This window comes from Dermochelys coriacea, chromosome 6 (genome assembly GCF_009764565.3).
Source record: "Dermochelys coriacea isolate rDerCor1 chromosome 6, rDerCor1.pri.v4, whole genome shotgun sequence".
In the NCBI taxonomy this organism is placed as follows: Eukaryota; Metazoa; Chordata; order Testudines; family Dermochelyidae; genus Dermochelys; species Dermochelys coriacea.
Window position 1 is genome coordinate 18,340,864 of NC_050073.1, and position 23,523 is coordinate 18,364,386.

Below are 23,523 nucleotides of genomic sequence, written 5' to 3' on the forward strand. Positions count from 1 at the left end.
GTCTAAGGGCCTAATCTAAACCCCACTGAACTTCAGTGGGGTTTGAATCAGACTTTAGTGCCATTATAACCACATTTTATCAACTCCTGACTCCTGTAAAAACTTGGACTAGCTGATTGCTCTGCAAACAGATGCAGCACATTGGTTCACCCTCTTTAGTCTTTGGAGAGCTACTGGTACCTTGTGTTATCTCATCTGGAGCAAGAAGTGGAGGTGCAAGGCTCTTCCATGGGACATTCCCAGTCTCACACCTCATGCCATAGCAGGAGGTGGACACACTCCAGGTCTTCCTGGGGGAAATGTCACATTGATTTCAGTGGGGCAGGATCTGACCTTAGAGAAGGTCCTAATATGCTGCTCTAGCAAGTGGTTCTCTAACACTGTTTTAAAATAGATTTACCTGGTCCATACCAAACAGGCAAGCCATTTTTAACCCATGTTAGCAGAAACTGCACTGAAATCTGATATTATGGATGGACATGGATGGATAAGATTCCCCTGGGTATGGAGCCAAAGCAGTTATTGTAATTCACACTCTGACTTGCCATCGGTGGGAAACTGTTGTCTCCTATTCTTTGCCTGATGAATCCCAAAGAGAGGGAGTTTGTTTCTATTCTAATTCCAGGGTAATGGGAGAGTCACCCATCTTGGCCATTTCAGGTAAGGAAACCTCTGGTATTCCACACTGCTAAAAATAGGCGTCTTATTTAAAATCTCTCAACAATATTTTATTATGCTTCATTGCATCTAGTCATTAAATGGAGTCATGCATTATGAAAGACATGACTTGCCTAAAGATGAACATAGCAGATTCACGGTGCAGAGTATTTGGTTTGTGTTAGGCATCTATCCCGATTGTTAAAAACCCAGTAAGCTGGTAGCACAGAGACAAACAAGTACAGCTGGCAGTCTAGGTGGGAACATTTTCAGCAGGGTTGGATGATCTCTCTGCTATTTGTTTTTTGGTAAATTCATTCCTGAACAGCCCAAACAGAAGGCATAACAAGGAATGTGCGAGAAGTTCAGGGTTGTTTTGAGTACACTGTGAATTTTTTATTTAAGTAAGATAAGTTAGATATCAAAGACATTTTAAACAGTTTCTGGTGTTCTAAAAATATTTTGATGAAGGAAACAAACTTGATATTAGCACAAAATGAGTGCCTTCTGGGGAACATCTACTGCCTACACTTTCAGAGCAGAATTGTGATTTAGTTACACAAAGCCCTTTGTCGAAGTCAATGAGAATCACATGACTAGAACCTCAAGCAGACCTTAAACATTTAGGGGGAAACATAACTTCAAACCCCAAAAGGCAGGTAATTCTCAGAAAAGGATACAGTGCTCAAGCAAGGTAGCATGTGGCCACAGGATTATTCATAGCATGGTTAGCAGTATTACCTTTGTTAAAAGGAAAAGCTATCCAACAGATGCTCTGAGGTCAGCAGCTCCTTCTGCCCCAAGATCATGGCAATAAAATCCATTAATTAATACAAGATGTTATTTATTAACAATGGGCCAGACTTGGCTTGAATCAGTGCAGCCATGCGTGGCACATAGCCTTTGTTCCTCTACATGGCTTCTGCACATCTCTGCTGTAGGCACAAGGGCTATGTGCCTAGTACGCCACTCTCCTGACATAGGTGGGCCACAATTTACATTCTGTTCTACAAATGTGGTTCTAGTCTAAAAAATAACTCTACAGCCTTCTTCCTACTTTGTCTCCATATCAAATTTGCTTGGACTCTGAGAGTCAAGTGGGTCCCTTACCTCATGCATCACCACTACCAAGAGATTCTGCAGGTCAAAACTATGCCCTCAAGGAGCAAAGATTAGGCTCTCCTAGGCACTACTCTGGTGAGGGAAGTCCCTGTGGCTAGCAATGCATCCACTGGCTTCAGGAAATTGCATCATGGAGGTACATCATTGGTATGTTCTGAGATGGTAGGGTAAAGGACAGTTGTATATCAGTGTATGGCCAACTGGCCAGAGCCACTATAAATGAACCCTATTACATATTAAGCTGTGTGTCACTAACACTTACTATTAGTTGCACCAACCTAATCACCTGTGCATACAGAAGAAGAGAATGCTGATGTATGCAGCTATCAGCATTTGACCTACCGCTTACCTAGAGTTGTCACCAATCTACAGAACTGTAAGACAGTATCTCTGGGGTTTTTTTGGACAGTGACAAGCAAAAGGAGAGACACACACAGACAAAGTGCTTACTTCTCCAATGAAAAGCAAACAGGCACTCTCCCCTTACTCCAACAGATAGTGAAAATAATCAATAGCACACAATAGGAGTAAATTGGTTGACTGGGGCTAATTTTTGGTGCAGTGCACAGGGATTTAGCCACATGATGCCCATTAACCTTAGTGGGCAATGTGCTGTTAAATCCACCTCTGGAGGCGGCCCTGTGATGTCAGGCAGATTCATACAGCTCTTTTTTTCTCCCATCCAGGGAAAAGTGGTACTCTCTCAGAGTTGTCTGTTCTTTTTTGCCGCTACAAGTTGCACATTGGTGAATCTGTTACATGTAAAATATTGAGCAGGAATGCATGGTTAAGCAATCTATTATGATAAAATGAGAGCATGTTAAAGCACACCTGGACTAACAAAATATTGCTTCTGATCTTTCAGGCACTTTATAAATGCTGACTGGGTTATTAAAAATTATTGATCTGAAACAGAGCATGAAGATTACATTAACTAGGGTGGTGTCTGAGGCCTGGTAAAACAGATTATCATGCTGTGCTGCTGTGTCAAATGGTTTGCAAACGCAGAATTGATTGAAGAAAAGGAATCTTGGCATTTTGTATCTTTCTAACAGCATATCATTTGCCTTTCAGGCAAACACCTTGCTCTCTCATTTGACCTGGGCACCCTTGTTCCAGATTAGTGGAGATTTGAACTTTAGGATGGTATATTGGTCTCTTAATTTCAAAGATTAATTTTTAAAGCCTGAGAAAATCAATTTCCTGAATATCCCTTCATTTTTCACCTCCAGGGTAACAAAGTTGTTTGCCTAGATATCTTTCCCCACCCAGCCTCTGCCCCTCCCTTTTACCCCTCTATTATAGCTCTTCGCCTTTTCATTGTTCCCACTACTGTGAACTATACAGATGGGAAGTGGGTTTGTCAACAATTCATTCACCCCATCATCCCTGAAAGATTTTAAAATGTTATTAAAGCTAATGTTTAAAACCAAATTTAAACAAGTTAAGAAGGAAGGTACTGTACATCTGGGGTCAGGCTTGAGTTATGAGAGGTTACAAGGATCTGTTATAAGGTTCACAAGATATATACATAGCACATAACCAGCACAAACCCAGATTGGGGTGCGGGAGTTTTTAAAGCATCAGTGAATAAGTGATCTTGGATAATCCACCCATAGGATGTATTTAGTTTAAGTCAGTGTTGTTGTAGCGAATAGGTACATGGGTGGGGTGCGTCCCTTGGTTCGTCAGGGGAGGAAGTGGGTTATTTCCCTGATCAGCGGTCTTGTTTACTTGTCCTCAGACTGACAGTGTCCCGTGATGTGCTCTGTGTAAATGTCTCTGGACCACTTGATGGACACTCCGGTACGAAACTGTGGAAAAACCTGAGTGTCTCTGGATTAAGTTTAGAAGTGTGTGCAACAAGAGTGATGTCATGGTGGGAGTCTGCTATAGACCACCGGACCAGGGGGATGAGGTGGATGAGGCTTTCTTCCGGCAACTCACGGAAGCTACTAGATCGCATGCCCTGATTCTCATGGGTGACTTTAATTTTCCTGATATCTGCTGGGAGAGCAATACAGCGGTACATAGACAATCCAGGAAGTTTTTGGAAAGCGTAGGGGACAATTTCCTGGTGCAAGTGCTAGGGGAGCCAACTAGGGGGAGCGCTTTTCTTGACCTGCTGCTCACAAACCGGGTAGAATTAGTGGGGGAAGCAAAAGTGGATGGGAATCTGGGAGGCAGTGACCATGAGTTGGTTGAGTTCAGGATCCTGACGCAGGGAAGAAAGGTAAGCAGCAGGATACGGACCCTGGACTTCAGGAAAGCAGACTTTGACTCCCTCAGGGAACAGATGGCCAGGATCCCCTGGGGGACTAACATGAAAGGGAAGGGAGTCCAGGAGAGCTGGCTGTATTTCAAGGAATCCCTGTTGAGGTTACAGGGACAAACCATCCCGATGAGTCGAAAGAATAGTAAATATGGCAGGCGACCAGCTTGGCTTAATGGTGAAATCCTAGCGGATCTTAAACATAAAAAAGAAGCTTACAAGAAGTGGAAGGTTGGACATATGACCAGGGAAGAGTATAAAAATATTGCTCGGGCATGTAGGAAAGATATCAGGAGGGCCAAATCGCACCTGGAGCTGCAGCTAGCAAGAGATGTCAAGAGTAACAAGAAGGGTTTCTTCAGGTATGTTGGCAACAAGAAGAAAGCCAAGGAAAGTGTGGGCCCCTTACTGAATGAGGGAGGCAAGCTAGTGACAGAGGATGTGGAAAAAGCTAATGTACTCAATGCTTTTTTTGCCTCTGTTTTCACTAACAAGGTCAGCTCCCAGACTGCTGTGCTGGGCATCACAAAATGGGGAAGAGATGGCCAGCCCTCTGTAGAGATAGAGGTGGTTAGGGACTATTTAGAAAAGCTGGACGTGCACAAGTCCATGGGGCCGGACGAATTGCATCCGAGAGTGCTGAGGGAATTGGCGGCTGTGATTGCAGAGCCCTTGGCCATTATCTTTGAAAACTCGTGGCGAACGGGGGAAGTCCCGGATGACTGGAAAAAGGCTAATGTAGTGCCCATCTTTAAAAAAGGGAAGAAGGAGGATCCTGGGAACTACAGGCCGGTCAGCCTCACCTCAGTCCCTGGAAAAATCATGGAGCAGGTCCTCAAAGAATCAATCCTGAAGCACTTAGAGGAGAGGAAAGTGATCAGGAACAGTCAGCATGGATTCACCAAGGGAAGGTCATGCCTGACTAATCTAATCGCCTTTTATGATGAGATTACTGGTTCTGTGGATGAAGGGAAAGCAGTGGATGTATTGTTTCTTGACTTTAGCAAAGCTTTTGACACGGTCTCCCACAGCATTCTTGTCAGCAAGTTAAGGAAGTATGGGCTGGATGAATGCACTATAAGGTGGGTAGAAAGCTGGCTAGATTGTCGGGCTCAACGGGTAGTGATCAATGGCTCCATGTCTAGTTGGCAGCCGGTGTCAAGTGGAGTGCCCCAGGGGTCGGTCCTGGGGTCCGTTTTGTTCAATATCTTCATAAATGATCTGGAGGATGGTGTGGATTGCACTCTCAGCAAATTTGCGGATGATACTAAACTGGGAGGAGTGGTAGATACGCTGGAGGGGAGGGATAGGATACAGAAGGACCTAGACAAATTGGAAGATTGGGCCAAAAGAAATCTAATGAGGTTCAATAAGGATAAGTGCAGGGTCCTGCACTTAGGATGGAAGAATCCAATGCACCGCTACAGACTAGGGACCGAATGGCTCGGCAGCAGTTCTGCGGAAAAGGACCTAGGGGTGACAGTGGACGAGAAGCTGGATATGAGTCAGCAGTGTGCCCTTGTTGCCAAGAAGGCCAATGGCATTTTGGGATGTATAAGTAGGGGCATAGCGAGCAGATCGAGGGACGTGATCGTTCCCCTCTATTTGACACTGGTGAGGCCTCATCTGGAGTACTGTGTCCAGTTTTGGGCCCCACACTACAAGAAGGATGTGGATAAATTGGAAAGAGTACAACGAAGGGCAACAAAAATGATTAGGGGTCTAGAGCACATGACTTATGAGGAGAGGCTGAGGGAGCTGGGATTGTTTAGTCTGCAGAAGAGAAGAATGAGGGGGGATTTGATAGCTGCTTTCAACTACCTGAAAGGGGGTTTCAAAGAGGATGGCTCTAGACTGTTCTCAATGGTAGCAGATGACAGAACGAGGAGTAATGGTCTCAAGTTGCAATGGGGGAGGTTTAGATTGGATATTAGGAAAAACTTTTTCACTAAGAGGGTGGTGAAACACTGGAATGCGTTACCTAGGGAGGTGGTAGAATCTCCTTCCTTAGAGGTTTTTAAGGTCAGGCTTGACAAAGCCCTGGCTAGGATGATTTAACTGGGACTTGGTCCTGCTTTGAGCAGGGGGTTGGACTAGATGACCTTCTGGGGTCCCTTCCAACCCTGATATTCTATGATTCTATGATTCTATGAGCTGTCTCATGAGCCGGACGTACTAAATAAAGCCCCAATCCAACTGATCAGCCACATGTTTCCATTCTATCTGGTGGCTTCTCCTCCACATAACAGTGGTTCTAGATAAATTTAGAGGGAGGGAGGGTAGGCAGAGAACATGAAACCCAAGTTTAATCTAATTCTGAAAAGAGGGGTGAGGATCCCCTGTTCCTGCAGATTTATCATTCATGTTCTGTAATTTAACAAAAGAATCCCAAATTTACTGATAGTTCTCATCTTCAGAACTCTCCTGTAACTAGAGTACCAGGTATATGATCCTGACTAAAATCACAAGCTGCTTACATGCTAAATATAGTGGAATGCACAGAAGTCACAGCTGAGGAAAGTGTTAACACGGCAATTACAGTGTTGATAATCAAATATGACTCTCTCCTACACAGCATCATAGTGGCCTTTTATCATTGGCTCTAATTAATATAGTGCCTCTTGTTTTCATAGAATCAGAGGAGTAAGAGAGGGAAAAGAGATCTAAGTGTAGCCTCTGCGCAAAGTGGAGATTTCCTGATGGAGGATGTCCTAGACTTTTGAGGCCTAATTCCACACTGCCTTGCATGTTATGCTGTTGTTTTACTGTTGCTTTATACAGATGTCAATGCTACCAAATCAAATTCTCCTCTCACGCCTCTGGGAACATTTTAGACCCACTTTGCCCAGGTGCATGTGATCACCAACTTGCAAGGTAGTGGAGAATCAGGCCCTCAGTGTGTGCTGGAGCTAGAAACCCCTTGCAGCCTATGGTAAATAAGAACTAGTTTCACTCAGTCCAATCCCCCTCAATTGGAAGAATGACTGGGCCAGAGGGGGAACCTCTAAAGGTCATGGACTGTACTTCCTTTGTCCTGTATTGACTATGACACTGTACATTAGTTGACACTGTGCAAATGCAGAGTGTTTGATTTTTGCATTTGTGTTCTTGTTGAGAGTCTCAGCAAGGAGGTTTGAGAGTGACTAACTAGAGGCTCTGACCAGCTGTTCCCCCTTCTCAGGTAGGATTAAAGCAGACTGGTGGGGCAGAGTATAAATGTGCACTCATCGTGCTATACCTATCCTAAACAGCCAGCTTCAGCTGGAAGGACCATTAATCAGAACCTTTCTCTTGTACGAAGTCAATATGAATGCATCTATTCAAGAGCACTTCTGCTAGGCAAACTGTATCTCAGTCCCCTGAGTGTTCATAATCTTTCTACATTACAGAGCTGTTCCCTGCTCCTCACCACGATCCTGCATACCTCTCTGTCAGTCCCACAGCTGCTATAAAGAGAAAGCTGAAGCATGGGAATATGATACAGGTGCTTGTGCTGACACCATAGGGAAGACACGAGAGAGGCTCAGGAATATTTTTTCTATAGAAAACAAATAGCCAGCTAGAGAGAGAAATGTGTGTGTTAGAGGGTGGATGTTATCACTTCTAGGCCTCCTCTGAAGAGTATTGTAACTAGAACCAGTCCAGACCCGCTTACCTTAGAGGTAGCTGAGAGAGAGGGAAGGAAGCTGGACCCTGTGGTGGGAGCGTCTGTGACAGAAGAAAGGATAGACCATCAAACTGACTGCCCTGTTAGGTATCCACTTAACAATTGTTTTAGAGAGAGGCAGGAACCTATTCTCTATGCCACTCAGATATTGAGTAGCATTAGGTGATTAATTCCCAGTGTGAAGCTTCCCCACCCACTTTCTATATCACTGTCACCCTGGCTTCCCAGGGGAGCTCAGCTGAGAGCTGGCATGCTGAACATTTTAATTTTCAGTGCGCTTATATGCAGTGTTATTTGTTCTGTTTTCAGATTGATAAGTATGCTCAGCAGGATCTGAAAAAAGGGCTGCATTTGTATGGGACAGATGGAAATATTGGCCTAACTAATGCATGGAGCATCATTCAAACAGATGTAAGTCTAATGTTTTTTTGTTTTGTTTTTCCTCTTAATTTATTTCTGGTCTCTTCAGAGGTCTCTTCTGGGGTTACACATTAATGTGCTACCAACACCATGTCTCTCTTTATTTCTTGTCTGACCCTCCCCCCAAGCTAGAATTTTCCACACCTACAGACAGACCCACCCACCTGATCACAATACCCAGTGGAACCCCTCACCCACACAGTGCTAGTTTCTGTGCAGACTCCATTATGCCTTGTTTTGAGTGTGGCCTCTTAACGGACTCTTACAATTATCTTACATGAAGAGCATGTTTGCATCAGTTCCGATGAGGTTTGAACTCAACCCATAACAAGGTTTAACCCAATGTATAATAGTACAGAGGAGCAGTACATGAAAGGTAATTCGCTTCTGCTTCTCCAAGATGAACTATGAAGGGTTTGCAGTCATTTTCCAGAGGGTGGCACCACCTCTTTATTCTTAACTCCATTTCCCCTTTAGCAGCAACACTATGGCCATTACTTCATCATGGAAGGGCCCTGAGGCCATTTTTTCCAAAGTCACTTATGCCACAACTGGATCGTTGTGCAAAAAAGGTAGATCAGTAGATGAGCACAGCCATTGTGCTGCCCTGCTTTTCTTCCTCCATACTTTCATGTAGCTCTCCCCCAAATTGTCCTTCAGAGAAGCTGGCCAGGATATAGGTGTGAGTAGTCTCCCCTCCCCCATGTGGCTGCTATACCTTACTGCAGCACTGTATGAGTGGCCAAAGGGGGGCACCAACTCCAAGGATATCCCCCATGATTATGTAAGCTATCCAAACTGACAGATGGGCCATCACATTTTTTTCCGTTTTTGCTATCCAGCCAGACTATCCTGTGATAAATCATCCTCTTCACCCTTGACTTCCCTTAGTGGAATCTGGGTTGAAATCTTGAATTATGCCTTTTGTTTTGGTCCCAGTCTAGTCTCTCAGATGTTTCACCCTATACAACACAAGTCATAACATATGGTACACTGTTCAGGAAGGACCTAGGACTAGAACAATTAAGGATCATTGGCAGGACCCAGAACTGGGATACCAGAGGATGCTACAGGTTAGAGTTAAAGTGTGTTGTCAATGTTGCATTGGGATCAAGTTCTAGACACCGGAGGATGATGCAAATTAGGATCAAGGTGCATTGACAGAGCATCTCAGGATTGGGATAGCCGTGAGTGCTATGGATTGGCCTTGGCTGAACTGTGTGTGAAAAAGGGTATAACAACTCCAGCAAACATTCTCTCATTTAGCCAGTGTTTTATATCTCTGGCTTTCATGAGCACAAAAATTCTCATCCACATTCTGAGGTGGAAAGGTAGAAGAGATAAAAATCAAAGTTGAATATGTGCAATTTCTAAAAGTTTGCTACCTGCAGTCACAGTACCAAGATCATGAATATCTATATTACTAAATGTCATATACAATTTCAAGTTGGAATGTTGTGGAACTCTGAAGCCTCATCTTTTAAAAAAATAAAATAGAGCAGGTTTCATTGCCGTAACCATTTCATTTGCTGTTCATTTTGCCTCGTGGTAACAGCACATATGGAAAATAAATATCATTTCACTCTATTGCTGAGAGTCAAATGTTTGGTTACAAACAGTTCACTGATTGTGATGGGGGGGGACTACCAAGAAACAACAGATATGGGAAAAACAGAAATTGATTTTCTTGCCAGTGTGATTTTTCCCTGAATATGTCTTTAGTTTTCTCCTTCCTGATGCCAAGAATTGAATGTGGGAAGGTCATCCTGTTACAGCTACAAAGGTTTCAGTGCTACATGTCTGCTATCATTTCACTTTGAAACTCTATAATGACCAAACAAAGACTAGGTATTAAATGCTTATAAGGTAAATTTATCTTCAGTTGCAGCAACATTCAGTAGGCAGACTAGACTGTATGAGATACAGCAGAACTTCAGAGTTATCACCACCAAAGTTGTGAACTGACCAGTCAACCACATACCACATTTGAAACCGGCACTACACAGTCAGGCAGCAGGAGCGACCAAAAAAAAAGAAAGCAAGAAAGAAAAAAGTGAATACAGTACAGTACTGTGTTAAACATAAACTACTAAAAAATTAAAAGGAAAGCAGCATTTTTCTTCTGCCTAGTAAAGTTTCAAAGCTGTCTGAAGTCAATGTTCAGTGTAAACTTTTGAAAGAACAACCATACTGTCTTGTTCAGAGTTACGAACAACCTCCATTCCTGAGGGATTTGTAACTCTGAGGTGCTACAATATAAATTAAAAGTTTTAATATTTTTTTATTTTGAGAGGTATTAGAATATTGACTCTGCTTAATTAATCTAAAATTAATGAGTAAAATGTAAGGAAACCTTGCTGGGTGTTTCCCTGGCTAACAATAAACTTTTCTGGTAAAGGTTAAACTGGCTGCAGTGATGTTTTAGGAAGTGTTGGGTGTCAAGGCTAGGAGAATGAGTCCTGTTTCTTGGTGTTATGCAGGGCACCAAGCAGTCAAGATTTCTGGGTTGTTATGTGATCTTTGGGAGCCCATAATCTGTGCCTCTACTTCCCCATCTAAAATAGGTGTTTTGAGGCTTAATACTATGTCCATTTCTGTGGTTCACTTTTTAAAAGAATATGTTGACAAATTGGAGAGAGTTCAGAAAAGAGCTACAAGGATATTAGAAGCCTGGAAAACCTGTTTTACAGTGAGAGACTAAAGAGGCTCAATCGATTTAGCTTAACAAAGAGATGATTAAGAAGTAACTTGTCTTTAAGAGTCTACATGGGGAGAAGGTTTCTGAAAGTAGAGGACTCTTAAATCTATCAGACAAAGGTAAATACTGAGATGCAATGACTGGAAACTGTAGCTAGACAAATCAGGCTAATAATAATTTTTAATGGTGAAGGTAATTAACAATAGGAACAACTTACCTAGGGAAATGGTTTATTCTCCATCACTTGAAGTCTTTAAAACAAGACCAGATGTTTTTCTAAAAGAGCTGTTCTAGCTTAACTTGTAGGGATGGGCTTGATGCAGGAGTCACTGGGTGAAATTCTATGGCCTGTGTTATGCAGGAGGTCAGATTAGGTGATCATAATCATTCCTTCTGAGCTTAAGATCTACTAATGTTTGGAGAGTCTGGAGATCTTCACGTGAAAGTTTTATTAGTTATTATATTTAGGGAAAGAGCACACAAGATAATAGGAAAATTCACACTTGCACAGCAAGAGACAACAGTGTTAAATCTCTCACTTGCTAGCATGGTAATGGTGAGATTGTATCTGTGCTCTAGTTTTTAAATGTGCACAAGTCTCAGTGCTGGGTAGTAGGGCGGACAATAAAGAGCTCTCCCAGAACAGTTTTTAGCACTCTGTTTAATTGCTTCTCATGCTTATCCTTCACAAATACTTAGTAACAGGCTGTTGCAGTGATGCAGCAACAACAAATCCCAATATAGTTAATTATGTAAAGCACTTGGAAGATTAATAGCATTGTACAAGTGCCAGTCTTTTGTTTGTTTGGTTTGTTTTTTTGTTCAAGAATAATTATTGCCTTACTTTCCTAATCAGTAGAGTGTAATCACTTATGGGGGAATTAGAAGTATATAGGGAACTGTTGTATGAAAGATCCTGGCTCTGGCATTATGTTTGCTTTCCTGTACCTTAGTGGTTATTGACAGAAAAGCTAGCAGAGCTAATCACAGTGCCATATGGGAGACTGGTTCTCAGTATTCCTTTCTCTAGTGGACCCAGTAAAGATCAATCATTGGTTGGGCAATGGGCCAAGCACATACATAGATGGAGAATAGCATCCTCAGGAAAAAGAACATATGAGCAATAGCAGGGAGCCTTAATGGAGTGTATCTTCTGTCCCTACTCTCTCCACCCCCACAATCCCCATCTTTGTGAAAATACCATTTAAGGCCTGGTCTACACTGCGGGGGGACAGGAGGGGGGAAGATCGATCTAAGTTACGCAACTTCAGCTACGTGAATAACATAGCTGAAGTCAACGTACTTAGATCGATTTATCATGGTGTCTTCACCATGGTGAGTCGACTGCTGCCGCTCCCCCATCGACTCCGCCTGCGCCTCTCACCGAGCTGGAGTACAGTAGTTGACAGGAGAGTGCTTGGGGGTCGATTTATTGCATCTAGACTAGACGCAATAAATCGATCCCCGCTGGATCGATCGCTGCCTGCCGATTTGACGGGTAGTGAAGACATACCCTTAGCTTGAATAGAAGGATGGCCTTGTGGTTAAGGCTGGACTGGGGACCCTAGCAATTGTGGCTCTGCTACAATTCATTTCTCCCTCCCTTTGTCTATTTAGGGATGGGATGGTCTCTTAGCAGGAGTTTGTACAGCACCTAGCACAATGAGACCCCCCCACCCCAAACTCAGTTTAGGCCTCTATATTATACTGTATATCTCTCTACTTTCTATCATACTTCACAGGAGGAAAAACAATTTAGCCAGAAACAGAATCACATCCAGCAGCTGGTGATCTGGAGTCCCTGACTGATCCCATCAGGCAATGAAGATAGTATAGATGAAGTCACCCCTGAAGGGTGATTATTGTTTCTTTCTCAAGTGTGAAAATCATTAGCACTCTTCACATAAATCATTGAATTCTTTCTTTGGTATAGGGAGGAAAAACGCTAACAAATATGATGAAATTTCTAAGCCGGATAGACAGTGATACTATTTGTGCCATGGTCATTTTAAGGACTTAACCTGTAATAAAGACACACTGTGTTGCAAGTGGGAAACCTAGGCAACCCAGATGGATGTGTTAAATATACCCATAAATGGCCTGATTTTAGATATTAACAAACACAGGATAGAGACCCCCCAAAATGTGGAATTATTTTTAACTTGAAAAAAAGACCTAGTGCTAGTGAGGGTGATCTGGACAGCTTTGGAGCCTGAAGTACTTTGTTAATCCATCGGAAATGAGCAGCATTGGCAGCAGGAGTGCAAATGGTCACCTTAGCCTCTTTTCTCCACTGCCTTGCATCTTGTGTTAGTCACTTAAACACATGTACAAGGGTGTTCAATTACACCATATTGGAATAGTGGCATTTTACATCCTCTATGAATGACAACACTGGGTGCCAAGCAATGGCCATTCCCCTCCCATCCTCCCTCTAGAGTGAGACGTTAGGTCACTTACTCTGTTATTCAATCCTTGACTGGTCTGTTCGGATTGCCAATAAAGAGATCAGCTTTGGCAATGCGTCTTGTGATGTAGAGACACATCTACTGGCAACAGGACAGAGAACATATACCTTGACTCTACCTGGATTGCAGTGAGGCATTTGATACAGTTCGACATGGGAAATTATTAGTTAAATTGGAGCTGATGGGGATTAATATGAGAACTGAAAGGTGAGTAAAGAACTGGTTAGAGAGGATACTATAATGGGTCATTCTGAAAGGTGAACTGTCAGGCTGGAGGAAGGTTACTAATGGAGTTCCACAGGGATCAGTCTTGGGACCTATCTTATTTAACATTTTTATTAATGACCTTGGCACAAAAAGTAAAATTTGTGGCTGGAACAAAGTTGAAGGTATTGCCAATATGGAGGACTGGAATATCATACAGGAAGATCTGGATGATATCGAAAACCAGAGCAATAGAAATAGGATGACATTTAATAGTGCAAAGTGCAAGGTCATGCACTTAGGGACTAACAACAAGAATTTTTGCTATAAGCTGGGGACTTGGAAGTGACAGAAGAGGAGAAAGACCTAGGAGTATTGGTTGACCACAGGATGACTATGAACTGCCAATGTGATGTGGCTGTGAAAAAGGCTAATGCAATTCTAGGATGCATCAGGCAAAGTATTTCTAGTAGAGACAGAAAAGTGTTAGTACCATTCTACAAGACACACCTGAGACCTCACCTAAAATACTGTGTGCAATTCTGGTATCCCATGTTTAAGAAAGATGAATTCAAGCTGAAACAGGTACAGAGATGGGATCCTAGGATGATCTGAGGAATGGAAAATGTGCTTTATGAGAGGAGAATCAAAAAGCTTGGCTTGTTTAGCCTAACCAAAAGAAGACTGAGGGGAGATACGACTGCTCTCTATAAATACATCAGAGGGATGAATACCAGGGAAGGAGAGGAGTTAAGTTAAGCACCAATGTAGACATAAGAACAAATGGATATAAACTTACCATCAACAAAGTTAGGCTTGAAATTAGACAAAGGTTTCTAAGCATCAGAGGAGTGCAGCTCTGGAACAGCCTTCCCAGGGAAGCAGTGGGGGCAAAAAGGCTAATTGGCTTCAAGACTGAGCTTGATAAGTTTAGGGAGGGGATGGTATGATGAGACTGCCTATGATGGCATATAGCTGATCTGTGAGTGCTATTAGCAAATGTCTCCAATGGCCGGTGACAGGACACTAGATGGGGAGGGCTCTGAGTTACTGCAGAGACTTTTCTCAGGTGCCTGGCTGGTGGGTCTTGCCCACGTGTTCAGGGTCTAACTTATCACCATATTTGGGGCCAAGAAGGAATTTTCCCTCGGGTCAGACTGGCAGAGATCCTGCGGGGTTTTTCATCTTTCTTTGCAGTACGGGTCACTTGTAGGTTTAAACTAGCATAAATGGTGGATTGTCTGTAACTTGAAGTCTTTAAACCATGATTTGAGGACTGCAGTAACTCAGCCAGAGGTTATGGGTCTGTTACAGGAGTGGGTGGGTGAGGTTCCGTGGCCTGCAAAGTGCAGGAGGACTTGCATATTAGGACTTGGTGTACTACATAGATGTATATAGTTACTTGAATAAACATGACTTAAATCCCACTAATTTAGGACTCGAGTCTGAGCTGAGGTCAGTGGAGTTACAGGTGCAAAACCATCAAGCAATGAGAATTGGGCATTAATTTTTAAAATACAGTTTTATACCCAACATCTTTGCAATCAAAATCTGAGCACTTTGTTTGACCACCTTGTAAGTAATTAGGTAAAATATTTGAGAAATATGTGGAAAAAAGCAGGAGGAACCAAGTTCTGCTCAGTTTTACTTGTGTAAATCCAAAGTATACCATTCATTTCAATTTACACTAGTGTAACTCAGACAGAATTTGACTCTACGTATTTTTTTCCCCATGTGATTGAGCCCGGTTTAGATTCAAAACCAACTTCTGGATACTGCCATGGTAATCCGGACCATCCAGCAAACATCATGATTTAATAAGTAATGCTAATTTCTCAAAGATAATAACCATGTTGCTACCATTGTGTAGTTATCGAGGCTAGGAAGCGTCACTGTTGCCAAACACTCCCACTGTCTCTGCCACAAGAACAGAGTATGCTATTGCTTAAGTTCTGGGCTTTTTCACTTGTAATCATAAGGCTGTATCCCAACCTGGATGACTTCAGTGAGTACTCAGCACAGAGACCATAAGCAGAATATAGCTTACATAAAGGATCTTTCAAAATTTGCCTTAACTACAAGTGGAGCGAGTAAAACAGATACAGGGCAAGTGACAGTCCCAGCCAATAAATACACAAGCCAGAGTTTCAGAGTAGCAGCCCTGTTAGTCTGTATTCGCAAAAAGAAAAGGAGTACTTGTGGCACCTTAGAGACTAACAAATTTATTAGAGCATAAGCTTTCGTGAGCTACAGCTCACTTCATCGGATGCATTTGGTGGAAAAAACAGAGGAGAGATTTATATACACACACACAGAGAACATGAAACAATGGGTTTATCATACACACTGTAAGGAGAGTGATCACTTAAGATAAGCCATCACCAACAGCAGGGGGGGGGAAGGAGGAAAACCTTCCATGGTGACAAGCAGGTAGGCTAATTCCAGCAGTTAACAAGAATATCAGAGGAACAGTGGGGGGTGGCGTAGGAGGGAGAAATACCATGGGGAAATAGTTTTACTTTGTGTAATGACTCATCCATTCCCAGTCTCTATTCAAGCCTAAGTTAATTGTATCCAGTTTGCAAATTAATTCCAATTCAGCAGTCTCTCGTTGGAGTCTGTTTTTGAAGCTTTTTTGTTGAAGTATAGCCACTCTTAGGTCTGTGATCGAGTGACCAGAGAGATTGAAGTGTTCTCCAACTGGTTTTTGAATGTTATAATTCTTGACGTCTGATTTGTGTCCATTCATTCTTTTACGTAGAGACTGTCCAGTTTGGCCAATGTACATGGCAGAGGGGCATTGCTGGCACATGATGGCATATATCACATTGGTAGATGCACAGGTGAACGAGCCTCTGATGGTGTGGCTGATGTGATTAGGCCCTATGATGGTATCCCCTGAATAGATATGTGGACAGAGTTGGCAACGGGCTTTGTTGCAAGGATAGGTTCCTGGGTTAGTGGTTCTGTTGTGTGGTTGCTGGTGAGTATTTGCTTCAGATTGGGGGGCTGTCTGTAAGCAAGGACTGGTCTGTCTCCCAAGATCTGAGAGAGCGATGGCTCGTCCTTCAGGATAGGTTGTAGATCCTTGATGATGCGTTGGAGGGGTTTTAGTTGGGGGCTGAAGGTGATGGCTAGTGGCGTTCTGTTGTTTTCTTTGTTGGGCCTGTCCTGTAGTAGGTGACTTCTGGGTACTCTTCTGGCTCTGTCAATCTGTTTCTTCACTTCAGCAGGTGGGTACTGTAGTTGTAGGAATGCATGATAGAGATCTTGTAGGTGTTTGCTCCAACCCCTCAGACAGAGACAAACACCTACAAGATCTCTATCATGCATTCCTACAACTACAGTACCCACCTGCTGAAGTGAAGAAACAGATTGACAGAGCCAGAAGAGTACCCAGAAGTCACCTACTACAGGACAGGCCCAACAAAGAAAACAACAGAACGCCACTAGCCATCACCTTCAGCCCCCAACTAAAACCCCTCCAACGCATCATCAAGGATCTACAACCTATCCTGAAGGACGAGCCATCGCTCTCTCAGATCTTGGGAGACAGACCAGTCCTTGCTTACAGACAGCCCCCCAATCTGAAGCAAATACTCACCAGCAACCACACACCACACAACAGAACCACTAACCCAGGAACCTATCCTTGCAACAAAGCCCGTTGCCAACTCTGTCCACATATCTATTCAGGGGATACCATCATAGGGCCTAATCACATCAGCCACACCATCAGAGGCTCGTTCACCTGTGCATCTACCAATGTGATATATGCCATCATGTGCCAGCAATGCCCCTCTGCCATGTACATTGGCCAAACTGGACAGTCTCTACGTAAAAGAATGAATGGACACAAATCAGACGTCAAGAATTATAACATTCAAAAACCAGTTGGAGAACACTTCAATCTCTCTGGTCACTCGATCACAGACCTAAGAGTGGCTATACTTCAACAAAAAAGCTTCAAAAACAGACTCCAACGAGAGACTGCTGAATTGGAATTAATTTGCAAACTGGATACAATTAACTTAGGCTTGAATAGAGACTGGGAATGGATGAGTCATTACACAAAGTAAAACTATTTCCCCATGGTATTTCTCCCTCCCACCCCACCCCCCACTGTTCCTCTGATATTCTTGTTAACTGCTGGAATTAGCCTACCTGCTTGTCACCATGAAAGGTTTTCCTCCTTCCCCCCCCTGCTGTTGGTGATGGCTTATCTTAAGTGATCACTCTCCTTACAGTGTGTATGATAAACCCATTGTTTCATGTTCTCTGTGTGTGTGTATATAAATCTCTCCTCTGTTTTTTCCACCAAATGCATCCGATGAAGTGAGCTGTAGCTCACGAAAGCTTATGCTCTAATAAATTTGTTAGTCTCTAAGGTGCCACAAGTACTCCTTTTCTTTTTACAAGCCAGAGTGTAACCCTTTCTTTGTTTTCATTGCAGCAAGATAGAAGCCTTGTGCAGAGCTTTAAGTATGAACACTAGATATCCCATGCTAGAGTATCAATTGTTTGTTGACACAGAAAGAAAGCTATCTGGGAGCAACATTGCATCCCATAAACACAGCACAGAAGCTTCAGTGCTTTTTAATGCTGGCTGGTTGGCAAAGCTCTCTCCAACAACTCACCCTCCAGATATACTATTGGTCAGCCTCATACTGTCTGGAGTTGCAGGCTGCTGATTAAACATTTGGGAACCTTCCTCCAGTGCACCAGGGGAATTAATATGGGGGTGTGATTGGTGTCTCTTTAATAAAGGAGAAAAATAAAGTGTTGTGACATTTTGGGAGATAGAGCCTCCCACATGAAGAAAATCTGTTTGGGGTTTTTTTTTTTAAGCGAAATAAAGTAACAGCAGAAAACATCAATATTCCTACAGATGCTCATCACCAGGGACTTAGTTAATAGCTGACTAGAAGCTAATTTTGCTTGGTTTCTTTTCTAATCCTATATTCTGTCAAACTGTTGGACTACATTTTCTAAAAGTGACAAGTGACACTGGTGCTCAACTTGAAACCCTCTTAAAGGGGCTTGATATCCAGAGGGAGGGTGCTTAGTTCTTTCTGAAAATTAGCTCCCTTTTACAGTATCTCAAGCTGGGCACCCAAAAATTAGAGCACTAAAAGTCATGAGTCACTTCTGAAAATGTAGGTGTATTGTTTCCCTCTCTATGATAAAGTCACGGAAATTAGGGGCAGAATAAACCAATCAGCCCATCTTGCCTAACCCTGTTACTGGGGAAATGAAGGGGACAAATCAGGATTTAAATGCGAACTGCAAAGAATGAAGTGGGTTTGTGCCTGTAGCTTACCTTTCCACTATCAAGTGTCATGGCCTCGATTGTTCCTTGCTAGTTAGGTGCCTGTCAAGGCAAATGCTTTACCCTTTCTGGGGTAAAGGAAAATCCAATTAAACAATGGCTCAAAGCTGTCCTCTGCAGACTTTTTCTCTCAAGGGTCTGAGCTACCTCTTCATCATCCCAATACAGGGGAGCTGCCACTCATCCCTCCCTCAGAACCTCTGGCTGTGGGCTACAAAACAGTGGTTGCACTCAAAGTTCATATAACACACTTTATTTTCCCTTGTCCCATAACCTCTTCCTTCATTCTGATGGTCCCTTAGCTTTTAGCTTACCACAAACAACCTTTCCTCATGTTTCAACAACCCTTTATTACCAGGTCCCACGCCCACTGTTCTGTAACAAAATCTACACAACTTACCTTTCTTTAAAATTCTGAACCTTGCTGACAAACTGTCTCTTAGGCCTCCAAGTAGGTCCCTTTGCAGATCCTCCTAAGCCCTTTCCAACCTTTTTTCCCCAGAGTAGATCCAGAGCTTCTGCCCTTCCTATTTCCCCAACAGATCAACCAACAATAGGTACAACTTGTTTATGATTTGGGGGAAAAGCACATCATCTCTCTCCCCCCCCCACACATTTAAAAAAGCCCATAAATGTCAGGTATATGAAGATTTGTCTTTCCGTTTTGAGGGAGGACTCCTTGAAAAACGAAGAGCTGGCATGGGCATTTTCTAAGTCTTCATTTGAAAAAAATCAACCTGGATGTGTTTGAATTTTTAACAGAGAGTTTTTCACTCTCAAATATTTGTCAGGTGCTGAGTCCATATAGTTAAAATAATAGTTTTGGACAGTGTGACTAAAAAATCTCTTCCCCACTCAATTGCTCAGTTTTCAGTCTCTTGTAGTATCATAATCCAGCTAGTTCTCCCATCATCCAAGAGTCCACCATCAAAAACAGAACAGACAAGCCCTCAGATTTCGAATGTAAAAACAAGCAGTGAAAGAACAATGTTAAAGAGAAAGACCAAAAATGACTATCGTAAAAGAGCAAAAAGAAACAAACATTTTTCCTTGCAGGGCACTTTTTAAAAAAATATTAAATGTATTTTAAAAGTCTGTTTTCTGATCTCACAAGTCAAAAAAGTGCATGCTAATGACTGATTTACAGCACCAGCCAAAGATCAAAGTAGTGTGTGGGTGTGTGTGCAAATTTTCCCCCAGCAAAACTCAGAAACATTTGCTGGGAGAGTATGTATTATGTGAGAGCACAGAGAAACATTTCTGTTGAACACTGATTTTGGTGTGAGGTGCTGGGTACTGTGCAACTCTAATGGCTAGAATGGCAGAGCCAATCTCTGCACATATGTGGCAGTGTGCCAATAAGCCCTAATACTATTGTTATAAAGAAGAGTCTCCTTTAGCTCCCATGTAAGCAGCAGGACCTGAGTTTTGTCATTTCCTATGTGACCATGCATCCCTTACAGCAGCAATCGTCCATACAGATTTCAAAAGATATCCCATGTCCCTGGATATGACAGCAACTTTAAAAATAAAACCTTGAGAGGTCATCATGGCTGTAAACTAATTAGCTGATGTTTTTACAGAGCGTTGAAAATGTAACATTCCTTCTCATGATTGGTGGGAACTAATGTTTGTATATCCATGCAAGGTATTTTTATTCATCAGCACTCAAGCTCCAAAACAAGTACAGAGTCCACACCTATAAGAGTAGCACAGGAGGTGATGGATGGGAGATAAGCCCAGTGAGCCTTAGCCCTTCATATGACATGGGTAGTATTGAACCCAGCTCCCAGAGGAGAAAGGTGGCTATAGGGCCAATCTCATGGATGAGCGATGTACATTTTCTGTATTTTCCTTCCCATTACTGACATGTAATGCAGCTTTCTCTTCAGCATCAGTTTATTCACTCTGAGTGATTGCTTCAGTGATGTCTCAAATTTGTGCTCATGATTTCATTTAGTGACCTCAAACTACAATGTTACTGAATTGTTCCAGAAGAGGGGGAGGAAGGGAAAAAAGCTTTAATTGAGGAACAAAGACTTGGAGAGTCAATCATTAGTAATGAACAACAGAGGAGGACAGTGTGATGGTGACTCTAATCAGGAGACTGTCTGCTACAGTGTTCAATACAAAACACAATCCCTTCGCCACTTGGAGGGTGGCAGACAAGCATCTCAAGGTCATGACTCCTGGCAGCAAGGAGTAAAACACCATGACAGTCGCTCTCAGGCAGATTACATTCTTTTAGGCAAAGTGGGAATAATCCTAATCCATGGCTGTGATTCCTGAGTTTCAGCTCCTTCACTGTTTTGCCACTACAAATGTATGGTTTTGCTTAGTGATTCTCCCATTCAAGCTGCTCATGGGACAACACTCTTAAGCAGCATGGGAGACATGTAAGGGAAGGGGGGAAGAAAACTATAGCTGCTTTACCTGAGCAAAGTGGGGAGACAGGAGTTTATTTCTTTACTGTCTAATGGGTCCTCCCCTCCCCATTAGCCAAACCCAATACACAGAGTGAGGCAGTAGGCCTAAGAGAATGCTTGTGCCCAGCAAGAGGTGTGGAAAATTCTTCCATTTCCTCAAAACAAGTAAAAATGCGGCATTATGTAATGAATGATGTCTTTTGCCCATAAACCCCAGAGCACACTCAGAATGTCATCCTTGCTTTTTTCCTCCTCCAGTTCAGATGCTGTGGGGTCTCGAACTACACCGACTGGTTTGAAGTGTACAATACTACACGGGTGCCAGACTCGTGCTGCTTGGAATTCAGCGAGAATTGTGGACTCCACTCCCCGGGGACCTGGTGGAAAGCTGTGAGTACTCCTCTCAGTCAGCTGCAAGGGCAGTTATCTAAGCCTTGTTTTAATTCAATCGACATAAGGGAGGTATGGGGGATGGCCACCAACAGGTCTATAGGAGGCAAAAAGAAAAGGAGTACCCGTGGCACCTTAGAGACTAACAAATTTATTTGAGCATAAGCTTTCGTGAGCTACAGCTCACTTCATCGGATGCATTTGGTGGAAAAAAAAAAAATTCCACCAAATGCATCCGATGAAGTGAGCTGTAGCTCACGAAAGCTTATGCTCTAATAAATTTGTTAGTCTCTAAGGTGCCACGGGTACTCCTTTTCTTTTTACTGGAAACATTAAAACTTGATCATCATAAAATGGCCTCACAGAGCTACAAGGGCCATTATTTCACCTTGTACTATGCAGTGAAACCAGCACCTTGAAGAGTTTTCCAGAGAGCTGGGGTTTCTTCCCTCCCAAGAGACAGCACTGGGCTCTGGAAGTCACATGCATCTCTCCGGACACATGGCTACTGCTGACAATGATCTCATTGTTATGCTTATAAGAAGCACATGGAATCTTTTTTAAAAGATTTAAAAATATGCCGTGTTTATTGAGAGTACAATTTAAGCATAAAAATCAGCATATGCAGGTCCAATGTTGATGCAGAACAAACCCAAAGTCCCATGGCAATACACCCTTATTTTATAGTAATAAGTTCCCATACAAGTCTCTGGACCTTGCTGTGTCACACCGGAGCTGTCAATCATGAGGTATTCAAGGTTGCTCTTAATTAGCAGTATTTTGAATTGTTACTGGGAGAATCCGCAGCTGTTTCTTATCTGCCCCTTTGGCTCAACTCCTTATCTCGTTCTTGGGGTATATGCCTCTGCTTTAAGGTTGTCAATCTGCCATCCTGGTGATTGATAATAAATTGTCCTTTCTCAGTGAATTACCATACATTCTTCACTCACACCAAACAGTAAATAAGGCAATTACAGCCCTAAAAGTTCTATCCTTCTAAGAACAAATGTTAACACAATCAGCAAAAAATAAACTCAGAACAATTTCTTCTTACTAATTCAAGGCTATAATTTCTTCTTACTAATTCAAGCTAGCAAAATGGAGTATAAGGCAAAATAAGCAAAATGGAGTACAATTTTACTTGAGACAATTTCTTCCCATTAGGCTTTTGGCCTACATCATGAGCAGAGGAGCACTGACTGACCAGGAAAGAGAGAGTGCCTTGCAGTTTAGTGTTGCATCTGTAGAGGTGGAACAGGATGCAACCAAACACATACCCTCATGATTATCAGAGGCCCTGATGTGGAACCCAGTAGCAACAGGTTGGAGTGACACGGACATTAACCAGGAACTAGAGCTGTGTAACCCTGCAAAGTTCAGTTCCTGACAGGGAGCTTGATCTAAGTCCCACTGAAGCCTTTCTGCTGACTTCCGTGATCTTTGAATCAGGCCCAGCATTTGTGAGCTCAACGAATAAACCCCTGTAGTTTGCTTTTATCAGACTCAAGCCTCCAGAGGTAAGCCCCGCCCCCAAATCCTCATCGAGCTCCTCCCTGAGCCAGTAGCCAGACACCCTACCCATCTCCTAAATGAGTCCTAGGACCCTCCTTTTATACCATAGATAGCTGTAGGGAAGGTCTTCAGGCAAGGGCAGCTACTGAGGTGGAAAAAGGGAGTTTTGCTGCTTTCCAAGTGAAGCAAAAAAGAAATTCAATTCTCAGCCTGAATTCAATGAAACTTCACAAGCATGGCCTGAAATTTCTAAACAGAGGCTGGACTCCAACCAAAGCTGGTTTGGTTCTAATCAACACGTCTCCCAGCTCTACTGTACAGCCTCCAGTTACCTTCACATAACATTTTGGATAAAGAA

At 42.8% G+C, this 23,523-nt stretch overlaps 2 protein-coding genes across 5 annotated transcripts in view; one reads left to right on the plus strand and one right to left on the minus strand.

Moving 5' to 3' along the window:
- TSPAN4 (tetraspanin 4) overlaps positions 1-23,523 on the plus strand; it is a 711,838-nt gene that overhangs the window by 673,188 nt on the left and 15,127 nt on the right. For all 4 annotated transcript variants that reach the window (XR_006282439.1, XM_038405867.2, XM_038405868.2 and 1 more), the window contains 2 exons: positions 8,028-8,129; positions 21,522-21,653. Coding sequence is in view for 3 of the 4 variants with exons in the window: in XM_038405867.2 (XP_038261795.1) it covers positions 8,028-8,129; positions 21,522-21,653 (234 nt within the window). In the remaining variant the exon portion in view is untranslated. The remainder of the gene's footprint in view (positions 1-8,027; positions 8,130-21,521; positions 21,654-23,523) is intronic.
- Positions 1-23,523, minus strand: part of CHID1 (chitinase domain containing 1) — a 353,433-nt gene that overhangs the window by 11,746 nt on the left and 318,164 nt on the right. The gene's annotated exons all lie outside the window — the stretch shown is intronic.